The sequence below is a fragment of the Chenopodium quinoa genome, unplaced genomic scaffold, assembly GCF_001683475.1.
Source record: "Chenopodium quinoa cultivar QQ74 unplaced genomic scaffold, ASM168347v1, whole genome shotgun sequence".
NCBI lineage: Eukaryota > Viridiplantae > Streptophyta > Magnoliopsida > Caryophyllales > Amaranthaceae > Chenopodium > Chenopodium quinoa.
Window position 1 is genome coordinate 3,013,551 of NW_018743616.1, and position 14,420 is coordinate 3,027,970.

At 38.0% G+C, this 14,420-nt stretch overlaps 1 protein-coding gene and 1 pseudogene across 1 annotated transcript; one reads left to right on the top strand and one right to left on the bottom strand.

Annotated features, from left to right (window-relative positions):
• Positions 1 to 5,449: 5,449 nt before the first annotated feature.
• LOC110683067 lies at positions 5,450 to 12,891 on the top strand (annotated as a pseudogene).
• A 905-nt stretch (positions 12,892 to 13,796) lies between these two features.
• Positions 13,797 to 14,181, bottom strand: LOC110683069 (kxDL motif-containing protein 1-like). The gene has a single exon (XM_021859416.1). It carries the CDS (start codon positions 14,169 to 14,171, stop codon positions 13,797 to 13,799), a length of 375 nt encoding a protein of 124 aa, XP_021715108.1. The 5' UTR covers positions 14,172 to 14,181.
• Positions 14,182 to 14,420: the final 239 nt, after the last annotated feature.

A 14,420-nucleotide genomic window follows, 5' to 3' on the forward strand; every position in this document is an offset into this window, starting at 1 on the left:
CCTCGCCAGAAACCTCCCCTTTCCCCTTCCACTCCGACGAAAACAACCACCTTCCCTAGCCCCACCCCCGAAACTACCCCTTCCCTTCCCCCCACCCCCGAAATCGCCTCAAACCAACCCCTTACCATCCGCGAAACCACCACCCTCCCACTTGCTTGCCCGCTCGCAAAACCACCCCAACCTCCCTCCTTATCTTCTTTTCCGCCTAGATCCACTAATCGTTGGTGGTTTTGGTGGATTCGAGTGTTCCGAGGGAAATGGGTTCTGGCGAAGGGGGCTGGAGTTTCAATGGTTTCGGGAGAAGTTAGGGGTGAAAATGGTGGTTTCAAGAGAAGAAGGTGGGGGCTGTGAGTGGTTTTGGGGGAAGAGAATGAGGCTGCGGGTGGTTTTGGGGGAAGGGAGTGAAGCTGCAAGTGATTTCGGGGGAATTTGGTGGTTTTCGGTGGGATTGGGGAGGGAGATGGTGGATTCCAGTGGGGGCTAAGGAGGAGGTGGTGGGGCTGCGGTGGGATGGAGGTGGCTGGCTGGTTTTTGTGATTTTTGTTTTTTTTTTGTTTTTTTATTTATTTTTTTAAAATTTTTGGACCAATCAGGACTTGACATGTGTCAAGTGATGTATTCATTATATATAGTATTTTATCCCCGTCCCGTGATCATAGTTAGGAGTATTTTTGGCTCTTTAGAGCCAATTTTATTACTAATATGCGTTTTCTAGTGTTTTCGTAGTTGTGCAATTATTCTACAGGAAACTGCAGATTTGGAACATTTTCCGGCACTTAGTGGAGCCACCGCGAGCATTGGAGATGAGACGCATTTCTATGATCGTATTCCGAAGCCCAGGACCGTATTTGAGGAATCAATTCGGTGATTAAGGGCTCGATGAAGTGAATAGGAGCTCGGGCAAGTTGGACCTATGAAGAAGTTTAGTTTTGGGCCAAGAAGTGTGAAGCCCAATTGAAAAGAAGAAGAAAAGGCCTGCCCAAGCATCCGCCCGACCGGGCAGTGCCCTCGCCTTGAGGCGTGCCCGGCCGGGCGAGAGGAGAAGACCATAGGGCGAAGGTTCGCCCGGATGCACGCCCGACCGGGCGCGAGCAAGGCTTTAAGTGTGAAAAAGGCGTGCCCGGCCGGGCGATGCCTCGCCCGACCGGGCGCGTGTTTACGTTAGGATTTTTATTTTGTTTTGACTTTTTCTTTGATTTAGTTTATTAGTTTAGTATAAATACGCTTTTGTGAAGTGAGTTTAGGGGCGTCTTTGACACGGACGACTTTTCTTTCTTTCTCCCTTTCTCTCTCCCTCTTACTTTCTCTCTCCACACTTTATCTCTCTACACACTCTTGATTTATGCAATTCATTATTTTCTTTAATTTTGGTAACGATTTCTTCCCTCTTTACTTTCAATAATTTAGTTGTTTTGATTTAATTATGCTTTCATTAATTGCTTCGTCTAGTTTAGTTTTAATTATGCACGAGTAGTTTAATTCTTGGGTTCTTGGGGATCCATGAATAATACGAAGGGGTAATTTATTATTGTTGATTATTGATGATTGGTTAATTTTCTATTGATTGATTTAATGCTATGCAATTAGATTAGGCCTGGTTTAATTGTATGAGTTATACAATATTGATTCGAGATTCGAGAGATGAGAATTGATATTTAGGCTTAGTTTCAATAGGCATGTTAATCTATTAATGGTTAGGTCGAGATTCGAGAGATGAGATTTAATACCAGTAGATTAATTATGTGATTATAATACGTAGCGACAGCCCTTTATAATCTGATTAATTTATGCATTGATAATTGATCGTATGTTTTACCCTGGAGTATTATTTATTGGTGAACCTATACCCTAGAGCTTTTTATTATTGATTATTCTCCTAGTTTATTTGCTTAATTCATTATTAGATTATTTCCTCCAAAAACAATCTGGTTACTTGATAGTTAGACTATAATTATTAATTAGGAATAGAAGAACCTTGTTTCCCTGTGGATTCGACCCTACTTCCCTATCTACTTTAGTTAGAGGACTTAAGAATTACTTTTGATTAGGTGATATGACTTAAGCCTGTCATCAAGTGACTTGGTACAACAGGTTAAGAAACCGGTTGGGTATGAGGAATGATAGGCCATATCAAAGTTGGGATTATTGAGGAATAATCCAAAGTTGCGATTAATAAAAAAAAATTGGTCAAAGTTGGGATTAAAAAATGGTATTAATCCTTATAATTATAATAATTATACAAAACATGCCCACAAATAAGTACACTCTTTAAAATGGGTATTCAGGGCAACGCTTGGGGCACGTACTGATAACTAATATATAAACGAGACATTGACGCTTGGCGTTCCAACGTCTCGCCAATTGTCGCGCCACGTAGGCGACAATTAATTATTAATATGATACGTAGGATTTATTTGAATACATTTTTTGTAGAATAGGTTTAAAAAAGTTATTTTAGAGTTTTATTCTCAATAAAATTTGAATAGATTTTGTACGATAAAAAAGTTACTTCAGAGTTTTATTCAATCTTTGATTTAGAATTTTATTTTCAATAAAATACCAATAATTTTATACAAAATGGCGGATCTTACAAAAGGAAAAAAATTAAAAAATCAAAGAGATCTGTTATTATATATAACCATTCTCTTAAGTTTTAACATGCAGCCAGACTTTTATTAGATGTTCAGAGAAAATGAAAAGAGATCACAGCTTTAGACAACCGTTCTTTTAGTTGTATATTATTACTTCTAATTTTTTTAGATTGTTAAGTGATTATTAAACCATAAAATACCCATAAACAGACAAGTATGATTATCAAGTGATTATTAATCCATAAGTGAAAAATTCAAACAACATAGTACATAGTATATATTTTAAATAAAAAGATTTATTTTAAAATTCAATAAACAATCCGACACAAAACTAGTTATAAATTGGATTAATACTGTTTTTTAATCCCAACTGTCACCAATTTATTTTTATTAATCCCAACTTTGGATTATTCCTCAATAATCCCAACTTTAAGGTGGCCTATCGTTCTTCATACCCAAACCAGTCAACAAAAGTCAACAACCTTCTATTGTAGGTTGCTGGACACGTGTCACCACGTGAGTGGTCTAATTTTTTTTTTTACAGAACCAAATTTTTTTTTAAAATTAAAAAAGAAAAAAACAAAAAAAAAATTTCCTTTTATTTTTTCATTATATTTTAAATAAAAAAAATTAATTTTTTTTATTTTAATTTCCCCCTTCACCTCTATTTATGGCAGCCACCATCCCCTCCATTTCCGGCAGTCCCCCCTATCCCCTCCATTTCCAGCAACCCTCTTTCCCCTCCGTTTCCGGTCGCCCTTCCACTTCCCCTTGAAACCCCTACCCGAAACCCACTTGAAATCCCCTTTCCTCTTCCCTTCCCTTTCTCCTCCATGACTTCCAACCACCCAATCAAACACCCAAACCCCTCGAATTCCAGAAAAAACCCTCCCACCTTATCGAAAAACCGCCAAATTAAAAAACCCATCCAGACCGTCTCGAGACCACGGCGCACCGTTTGGGTATTCAAATTGGAGCACAATTTGAAGTTGTTGCTTCGATTGGAGGCCAGAATTGTTGTATTTAACTGCCAAATTGATATAATTGATGGTGGATTGGAGCAATTTGGTGGCGGATAGGTGATATTGTTGTGCGAAGTTATGATGGTTGGCACATCTTGTGGTGACTTAGGCGCAATTGCTGTGTTGCTGGGCTGCCGGTGGTTTTGGGCGGCTGTAGGTTGATGTGGGGCTGTTGTTGGTGAGTTTGGGGAACAGGGGAAGCGAGTGGGGGCTGCAAGTAGTGGGTTGATTTGGGTCGGAGAAGACGGCTGGGGGGTTTATACGATGAGGGAAGCGGTTTATTTTTAGATTTCAGGGTGTTTAGCGATGGTGGTTTGATGGTTTAGGGGGGAGGGAGTCGCCGGCGTGGGGAGGGGGGTTAGGGTGCGGCAGGGGTGGCGGGATGAAGACAGGGCTGTGGGTGGTGGTGGGTTAGGTGGCTGGGATTAGAGCTGATTTTAATTTTCAAGGTTTTTGATTTTTTTTTTTAGGATTAATACCGTTTTTTAATCCCAACTTTTACCAATTTAGTTTCATTAATCTCAAGTTTGGATTATTCCTCAATAATCCGAACTTTAAGGTGGCCTATCATTCTTCATGCCCAAACCGGTCAACAAAAGTCAACAACCTTCTATTGTAGGTTGCTGGACACATGTCGCCACATAAGTGGTCCAATTTTTTTTTTTTTTTTTTTTTTTTTTTTTTTTTTTTTTTTTTTTTTTTTTTTACTGAAGCAAATTTTTTTTTTAAAAAAAGAAAAAAACAAAACATTAATTTTTTTTTTATTTCCTCCTTCCCCTTCATCAGCCCCTCCCCCTCCCCCTCCACCTCCATTAATGGCTGCCAGCCAGCCACCATCCCCTCCATTCCTGACAGACCCCCATCCCCTCCATTTCCAGCAACCCTCCTTCCCCTCCGTTTTCCGACCGCCCTTGAAACCCCTACCCGAAACCCACCTGAAATCCCCTTTCCTCTTCCCTTCCTTTTCTCCTCCATGACTTTCGACCACCCAATCGAACACCCAAACCCCTCGAATTTCAGAAAAAATCCACCCACCTTGTCGAAAAACCGCCAAAAAACCCCATCCCATGGCCGATTTTTTGGGTTTCGAGATGTTTAGCGTAGGTTTCGGGGTTGGTTTTATGTGGTTTTTTGGGATTTCCGAGTGGGGCTGGTGTCTTTGAGGGATTTTCGCGAGTGGGGCTAGTGGATTTTGGGGTTTTCGGGAGTGGGGCTGGTGGTTTTTGGGGTTTGGTTGGTGGCGTGCGAGTTTCGGTGAAGGGGGCTGGTGGTTTTTGGGGTTTGGTTGGTGGTGTGGGAGTTACGGTGAAGGTTGCTGGTGGTTTTTGGGGTTTGGTTGGTGGCGTGGGAGTTTCGGTGAAGGTTGTTGGTGGTTTTTGGGGTTTGGAGTTTCGGTGAAGGGGGATGGTGGTTTGGCTTGGAGCGGTGACTCTAGTGGTGGGGAGGGCCGGTGGTCCGACGAGGGAGGTGGCTGGGCTGGCGGGTTACCGAATCTTTTAGGGTGGTTGGTGTATTGGCTGGGTGGTTTTTTTTTAATTTGGTTTTTTTTTTGTTTTATTTTTTTAATTTTTTAAAGCAATTAACATGTGACACGTGTCAAATAATTTTTGTAAATTTTTTTTTAACCCATTCAACAGGTAACCGATTTTTGGGATTAAAGAATGACAAACCACCTTAAAGTTGGGATTATTGAAGAATAATCCAAAGTTGGGATTAATGAAATTAAATTGGTAAAAGTTGGGATTAAAAAACGGTATTAATCCTTTTTTTTATTTTGTTGTTTTTTTTTAATTAAATTTTCATTAGCCAATTAACTTGTGACACGTGTCACTTTTGTTAAAAAAAAAAAAAAAAAAAAAAAACCATTCAACCGGTCACCGGTTTTTGGGATTGAAGAATGATAGGCCACCTTAAAGTTAAGATTATTGATAAATAATACAAAGTTGGGATTAATGAAAATAAATTGGTGAAATTTAGGATTAAAAAAACAGTATTAATCCTTATAATTAAAATAAATTAAGTCAATCTTGTCAAAATCTATTTCCCTTCCTTCTTAATTTCCCATACAACTACACTTCTTCCACTCATCCAATAACCACCATGTCAGACCCTTCTCCACCACCACAACCACCGCCGGAATTCCCACCAGTAGATCCAACCAACTTCCACATAACAATAATCGGCACCGGACTTCCTCAATCCATCATCGCCGCCGCCGCATCAACCGCCGGAAAATCCGTCCTCCACCTCGACCCCAACCCCTTCTATGGCTCCCATTTCTCCTCTCTCTCTCCTCCCGAATTCTTCTCTCATCTTCTCTCTCCTCAACCTCAACCTTCTCTCTCTTCTCCCATTTCTGAAGATTACGACGTCGTTTCTCTCACCTCAAAGTCTCTGTACTCTGATGTTGAGATCCCTCCTTTTCCGGCGGAATTGGGTGATTGTATTCGTAGATTTTGTTGCGATGTTTCAGGTCCTAGGGTTTTGTTCTGTGCTGATTCTGCGATTGATTTGTTGTTGAAATCTGGGGTCAATAATTATTTGGAATTCAAGGGTGTTGATGCTAGTTTGATCTATGATGGTGAGAAGAGGGGGTTTTCGAGTGTTCCAGGTTCGAGGGCCGCCATTTTTAAGGATAAGAGCTTGAGTTTGATTGAGAAGCGGACATTGATGGAGTTTTTTAAGCTTTTTCAGAAGCATTTGGGTGGGGAGAGTGAAGATGTTATTTCCTAGGAGGATTTGGAGAGTCCTTTTATTGATTTCTTGAATAAGTTTCGGTTGAATAAGAATTCTTTGAATCAGAAGATTAAATGGTAATCCTTTATCTTTTTATTATTGTGATTTTAGATAGGAAATGATCTTTGCTTTATTTTCTTTTGCATTAGACTGGTCGTAGAATTCGTGTTGAATCGAATTGGATGTTATAACTCATGTTGGAACTGGGAATATTAGAACTAATCATTACAGTGGAAGTATTGCTAGAATTCTAAGTAAATTGAATTTGATGCTCCGAACCTATATGGGAAGATTAGAGCTAATCATTACAGTGGAAGTTGTTGTCTATATAATAATAGAAATTGGTTGTAGATTGAACTATTGTCAAATTGATTTTGATGTTCCGAACTCATATGGGAAAATTAGAGCTAATCATTACAGTAGAAAGTGTTGTCTAGGGAATCATAGATGTGGGTTTGTAGCTATAATTCTTGTTGAATCGAATTTGATGTCCTGAACTCATCAGGGGATATTAGAGCTAATCATTACTGTAGAATGTGTTGTCTAGGTAATAATAGAACAACTGTAGATTGTAGCTAGGGAATCATAGAAATAGAATGTCGTTAGATTTCTTATTAAATTGAATTTGATGATCTGAAATCGTCTGGGAAGATTAGAGCTAATAGTTACGTTGAAGTGTCCAAGTGTTTCATTTTTGTGCATTGTATAGAGGATAAAGTAAGGTTAGACTTGATTGAATAAGGCAAAAGTTACTTTGGTTTAGGGCTTCAGGCTATAACGGAGAGGACTAGGCGTTGATGGTTGAGACACTTTTAAGCAGAGAACATTTGTGACCCAAGTTTTGAGATTCAAGAGAACGCAGATTAGAAACTCTCGTGAAAGAAGTGGAAGGCCAGATACGAACATCAAGGGCTAGTAATCTTAATTAGACATGATGAACTTCTACTAAGCTTCACCAAGAAGATGACTAGTTGAGAGGAGATTAAGTCCCATTTGTCCTCTAGATTCATGTGTTTCATAATTATACCATTTTTTAGCACAAAATAATCAATCTAGTTGATACATCTTCTCATCTCCTCTGCCCCCTTACCATTATCACTTTATTGCAATGTTGATTTGTTGTAATCCATTTGTTTCCTTGCTTTTTGTTTCTAAGCTAACTGTACAACACTATTGATTTAAATTTTTATTTTTTTTATTTTTTTTGTATTAGTTACCTCATGCTCTGTATTATTGTTATGTAAGAAGGTGTTATTAGTCGAAGTTGATTCAACGTTGGATTTGTTTGCTTGTCTGCCTATACAATGTATTTAATGACCTTTAACTTTTATCTCTTTAGGATTATCTTGTACGCCATAGCATTTGCAGATTACGACCAAGAAAATTTAGAAGTCTGCAAAGATCTGCTCAAGACAAAGGATGGGATTAATCGTTTGGCTCTGTATCACTCGTCAATTGGAAGGTGAGCATTTGTTAAATTAACATGACTATTGATATTTATTATTTATTTATTTTTCCTTTTTCCTTCTTCCTTTTTTCTGTTTGAAATTGACTAAGACTGAAGTTTTGTTTATCTACCTGTCAACTATCTTCCAATCCCGTTTAAGATTCCCAAATGCCCCAGGTGCTATGTTATATCCTATGTATGGCCAAGGAGAGTTGCCACAAGCTTTCTGCCGTCGTGCTGCTGTCAAAGGATGCATATATGTAGGTGCCTGAGAGAATTACTTAGAAAGTCTCATCTTGATTTGATCATTGTTTTACTTTCCATCTACATGTATTTGTTTGGTTCCCTTTTAGCATAGGAGTGGACCTTCCTATTCAATAGAATTCTCTTGTGACTTTTTGAACTGTAACAAAAGTACTGCCTTTCCCATCTTTTTTTTTTGTTTTTTTTTTTTTGAATATATTTTGCTGTGAACGATAGTCAATTCAGGCCAAGACAACCTCTTTTCAACTGTGTTAATGAGACTGCTTGCCAAACACCCCCCTCTCTCTAATGGCCTGGTGTGTGAGTGAGACTGCTTGCCGAACACCCCCCCCCCCTCTCTTTGATGGCCTTGTGTGTGAGCATTACTTTTAGACTTCATCTATACAGGAGCTGGCTTTCCTTTCTAAGAGGGAACTTCAGGAGTCACGGGAAATTATGATAAGCTGACAATTAAAATCGCTTGATTGATGAATTTTGCTACTAATATCTTGAAATTATGCAAGAATCCTTTCAATCATTGACCAGCTTTGAGATATTATATTGGTTTCTTAGATGTTTGGCAGTTCATTTAGAGTCCTAATCTGTTGAATTACCATGAAGCCAAATTGAGTCCGTTGTCCATGTTTATATTCTCTTCTTGTGTTTAACATTGTGAATTCGATGCAATTCTGAAGGTGACTTATATCATTATAGGCTTCTAGTAAACCCTTTTTTTTTTTTTTTTTTTTGAAAAATTACAGGTACTGAGAATGCCAGTAACAGCTTTGCTTGCAGATAAGGTGTGAAATGTGATTGTTAATCGTTGTTCAACTAGTTGCTCCATAACGCATGGGATATATCCAGATGATGTGAGAAGTTTACTTCATATTGTTGATGCTGCAGGGTAGTGGTCTTTATAAAGGTGTTAGATTGGCTTCTGGTCAAGATATCTTGAGTCAGCAATTGCTTATTGACCCACAATTTGTAGTTCCTCAAGCTTTGACTTTGTCTAAGCCGGATTGTCTACAAGGAAGTTCTCTAGATTCTAGCCCAAGAAACCTAAAAAAGGTGGCAAGGGGAATATGCATTACTAGAACATCATTGAAGTCAGATGCTTCAAACCTTTTGATAGTATATCCACCCAGATGTAAGATTGTTGATGCCTTTTTCTATTCTTATATTACCTCCGTTTTTATTTAGTTGACACCTTTCTCTTTTCACGCTTGCCAATGCACTATTTTAACGATTAATATCTCTAATTCTCAACATTGTAAAATTATAAAAGTGGATATTAATAAAATATACATTGAGATGATTCAAACAAGATCCCACTTGACTATATTTTATCGTAGCTATAAATCACAAAAGCTAGTCAAAGTGTAGTTGATGAATAGTGTAAAAGTCAAATGGTGTCAACTAAAAAAAAACGGAGGTAGTATATAGTTTGAGGGGGGATTATAAGCTAATTGTTTTGTTTGTTTTTTTTTGTTTTTCTCTCTCTAGCTTTGTCCGCTGAGCAGGCAACATCAGTCCGGGTTCTCCAACTAGGCAGCAACTCAGCAGTGTGCCCCGTGGGCATGTAAGTTTGGAAGCCAACAAATCTTTGTCTGTTTCTATCTACATTATGCCTGACTCCAGAACTTTACTATTGAGATTGCTTGTGTTCTTTTATTGGTAATGTTTGAAGGAACAGCTACACCTTGGTAGACATTCGAAGTCAAATTTTGATTCCACTAGCCAATAGTGAGATTGGTGACTATTGAGCAAATGGAAACCAGATTCTTTTTTCTTTTTTCTCTTTTTGTTGGTGAAGGATGCCTACTTGAACTAGTCAATTATTTGCTTTTTTCCCCTTGTTTCTTGGAATATATTATAGCATCCTCTCATTCTGCAAATGAAATGGTACTCCTACTGGAAATTTGAGAAGCTAGACAAGCTTAGAAATATATGTGTTTATTTAAGATATAGACCAGTTGTAACTTGGCTATAATTTGCGTTTCTTCTTGTTTTTTTTTTTTTTTTTTTTTTTTTTTTGGAACAGCGACATATATAGCACCTCTGATTCTGCAAATTAACTAATATTCTTACTAGATATTTAAAACTCATTCTGCAAATCTTTCCCTCCTTATCTTCATTGCAATGTACATTTGGAAGAAATAAGAAGGAATTTGCAAATGACTCATGTTGCATACTTCCTGTTCAACAGGTTTGTTTTTCACCTCTCCGCTTTGTGTGATGATGCCAGCCAAGGGAAGAAAATTTTAGATGCTGCAATTAATACTTTATTTGAGCAACCTACATCTGGAAGCTCTGAGCTAAAGCCTCCTGAAATTCCTGAAGGTAATTTAGTAGCTCGGAGTGCAGTTACAGAAGAGGAAAATCCAGCATTGGTGTGGACTGCCTTATATGTCCAGGAAATTACAGAGGTTTGATTGCTTCCCTTGCACCCCACCCAAAATGATAATGAAAAGATAAGATAAATTGGTGATTTTAATACCCATTTTCCATCTCTTTGGGCTCAACCAAGTCGTAATTTCTGAAAGTGCATTCATTTGTGTAGCAACTTTTGAATTGAGCTATATTCAGTAGTGACAAATCTGGCCAAACTTATTGGTATTCCATTACTGGATAATCATAAGCTCATGGCATCTATTTTTGCTCAAGGCTATTCCTCATGAATGTGCCTGTGTGCTATGTCATTCTTGATCAATGCCCTATCCAGTCCTTATGGTCCTGCTCATTTCTTATTGGATTGATGCGGAATTCACATCATTGTGGGAATAGTTTATATATTCTATCAACTTATGGGTTCTTCATTGCTCATGTCATTTGGATGATCCTCCTTGATTTTCATTTATCCCATCAAACATGAATTTCTTTTGCTAAAGTCAGCAAAAATTTGTTTGGATTGTTACGCAGACTGCCCACCAGCTACGTAACTACTGCTTGTTATTCCCTACTTACACATGGTCAGGGGAGGCCCATACCCCATACATGCAGCCTTGATCTTACTAGTTAAAGGCTTTAGAGAAGCTGTCTCATAAATCATAATGTATTTATGTAAAGCAATAGCCATTTGGAGAGAAGGTGCAGCTGTAATAAGCTAGCAATTGATGTTTTCTTGGCCCCCAAACCCTTTTCTGTGGAAAATAGGGGTGAACAGTTGTTGCCGAGGCTTGCAAAGGTAATCCTTTCTATTATTATTATTTTAAGCGGAGGAATGGTCACCATAATAGAGAGGGAGGTAAGGATAGAGGAGATAATTTGGGTAATGAGGAGTGAACAAAGGGTGGACTCAACCTCCTTTGGCATGAGATTGATAATTGCTGGGAAGCTGGAGATAGAATGGATTTTTTTTTTTTTTTTTTTTTTTTGGGCAAAAGATAGGCTGTGTGGTGGGATGCTTTTTTTAACCCACATGGCTGATATGAGATCAAGCTTTTGGGCAAGCGAGATAGGTATGAGATTGATAATTGATGGATGTTTCTATGATGTTTTCTTAAATTATTGATTACCAGAATGCTCTTCTGCCCCTCTTTATATCTTTTAAGTATGTCTCGTGCTTCCGGAGTAAATAGATGACTGGTTATAAGCTGGAGATTTGGGGATACCTTTTTTGGTTGTTGTCTACAGTCACTTTGGGGATTCGATATGAATTGCAGTTTTTTGAGTCTTTTTGAGATATTTTTTGTAGTTAGGGAACTTGCAAGTTTCAACGTTTTGATGGCCATTGTAGCTCTTTTATTATTAGTTCCTGTAATCTTGTGAATGATACTTGGATATGCAAAAGATAGTTATGTATAGATTTGATGGGTAATTATTACTATTCTCTTTGGATGTTAAGATTAAAAAAGCCTGGAGTTGATCCTTTTTGTTTTCCGTTGCTTTGCATCTTTTATCTTTCATGATACTTAGACAAGGTTTTTGAGCAAAACTTCGATAGGCAACCTATAGTTTTGTTAACTTTGCTTCCATGTTTCATTGCAGGAATCAGTGTCTACTATCAGCAGCAGTCCCTCTCCTGATGGAAATTTAAGTTATAATAACCTCATTGACACTACAAAAAAGGTATGTTAACTCATGTTTGAGCAGTGATACTTGTGCAAATCGACTATAGAAGATTCATCTACTATTTCTTGCTACTAAACCTTGCTTGGCGCCTTTATTTGATTGCAGTAATATGTTCACTGCTTAAATTACTGTTCTCTGGACCTTTGCAATGTTGTGCCACAAGATGGGAATTCCCTTGGGCTTCCATTTGAAAGAAGTTGAAACCCGAGTTTGCTAACTTGGTTGATATCTGGTTTGCAGATGTTTGAACAAATGTTCAATGGCGAAGAATATTTCCCAAAGGAAGCTTCTCCCGAGGATCCTAACAATGTCGAAGACCTTGGTCCTGAATAGTGGATAACCATATGAGAAAAACTAAACACAGTTGTAAAAGTTAGTGCACGACTAAAGGAATTTTATTGTTTATGAATTATGAGGAAAGTTGCTTGACCACATTGTTTAAACCAGTAGCAATTTCAAGTCCAGTATGACCACTAGTGCATATCATCTTTCTACCATATTCTGCCAATTCTGGTGTATTGTCATCTTAATACACTTTGCGCTACTGCCGGCAAAACTATGGAACAGTGGAACACTAGTAAATAGGCTTTGAAGTTCAAAATCATTAATGACACACCAAGGAGCATCTCTATTTAGCTTTGTAAAGAGAGAAAAACTCGAGTATCAAGCAACTGTAGTTACCCACAACTTGCATTCATGTTTTCCGGCGAACACTAATCCCCTCCTCCGGCTAGGGAATTGCTAGTTTTTTCACATTCAATTTTTATTGACTTTTTGTTTATTTATTCATTTATTTATTTTTTTCATGACTCCAACTATTTTTTCAACCGTGTTATTCTACTCGTAATTATAATGACAATAGTAAATTTTGTTAGTTTGCATATTTATTTTTCGCAGTACATTTAAATAGGATCTTGAAAGAGTTTGATTTATGATAAAGAATTAACACATGAGTAAGATAGGGTATTCTAAAAGTAACCAACCATTAGATATGGATGTAGAATCCATTCCGCGATTAAACAAACACAAGGTTTTCAATCAATACTACCGAGTAAACACAAATATCAGGTACTGAATTTTGCTATTAGTTGCAGATGGGTGTGGGTAGGAATAACAGTGATATAAGAGATGGTAGTCGACTAGTGGTGAAGCAAATGGTTGGTGAATGTAATTGGCAATGGAAAGGCTAGTGGTGGCGGTGGGCCACTATGGTGGTTCGTGTTGGGGTGATGAAACCACAAAGTGAAATTTCAAATTGTAAACAAAGAGAGATTCTTGGAGTAAAACTAGTAAAAGGAATGAAATGCGGTTAAACCAAATACCAAGAGACTCAAATGTGAGTTAAGACTTTCCTTTCCATTTACCATGATGGCCAACCAAATGGCCCTTGACTAGTACAAAAGAGTCTATGAACATCAATTGGTGCCCTAGAGGTCCAGGGGAAGCCGGCTCTACACTATCTCAAGTCAAAATGTCATAAGGTGGTCAAATATACTTCATACGATTGACTTAAATTTGACAGTAGTGCTCACTCAACAAGGTTCTACAACGTAACCTTAATAGATTACTAACGTTCAAATGATGTATTATACAGTTGGTGTTTGATGGGAATCACGCGTTACTGTTGGACTAGCATGACCTTGCTGATTCTCTTCACACACAGGCACCTCAAGGTCTGGTCTAGTGTCAACCACTTTCCAAGGATTCATTAGGAAACGCATCAGGATAAGTAGCAAATATCTTGGACTTGATGCTTCTCAGTTTCAGAAATATGTAGTCAAGGTCGGTCTTCATTGATTTCAAAAGAGTGTTTTTTGAAAAGTCAGCCATGACATCTGCATAGCGATTCTCTGAGTATTCATTAAAATGTGAAAGCACTGCTTTGATGTCTTGCAATCTTCCTAATATGAGGTGTTGCATTTGCCTGAGTGAATCAATAGCCTCCGCATTCATCAGAGTATTGACTTCATGAGAAACCTCTTTCGATGCAGCCCTTATTGCTGCCCTCTCTGATTCTTCCATTTCTATAAAGCGACATAAGATAGAAACAGCATATGTCATTTCAAACGAAAACAGCAAGCTTCAAAAATTCTTACTGCATAACATCCCTAATCTGTGATATTAGTAATTACAACTTCCAAAGCTCGGGTGCCAGCAATCGTACTAAGTTTTTTCTTAATCCTGTCACTCTGCTAGGCCGCTTTGTAATTTTCAGTAGTACCTAAATTATGTGATAATTGAATACGTTGCAACCCCTTGGAGAACTATGAATGATGCAATGTTAATCAACTGATAAAGCAAAGGATTAGG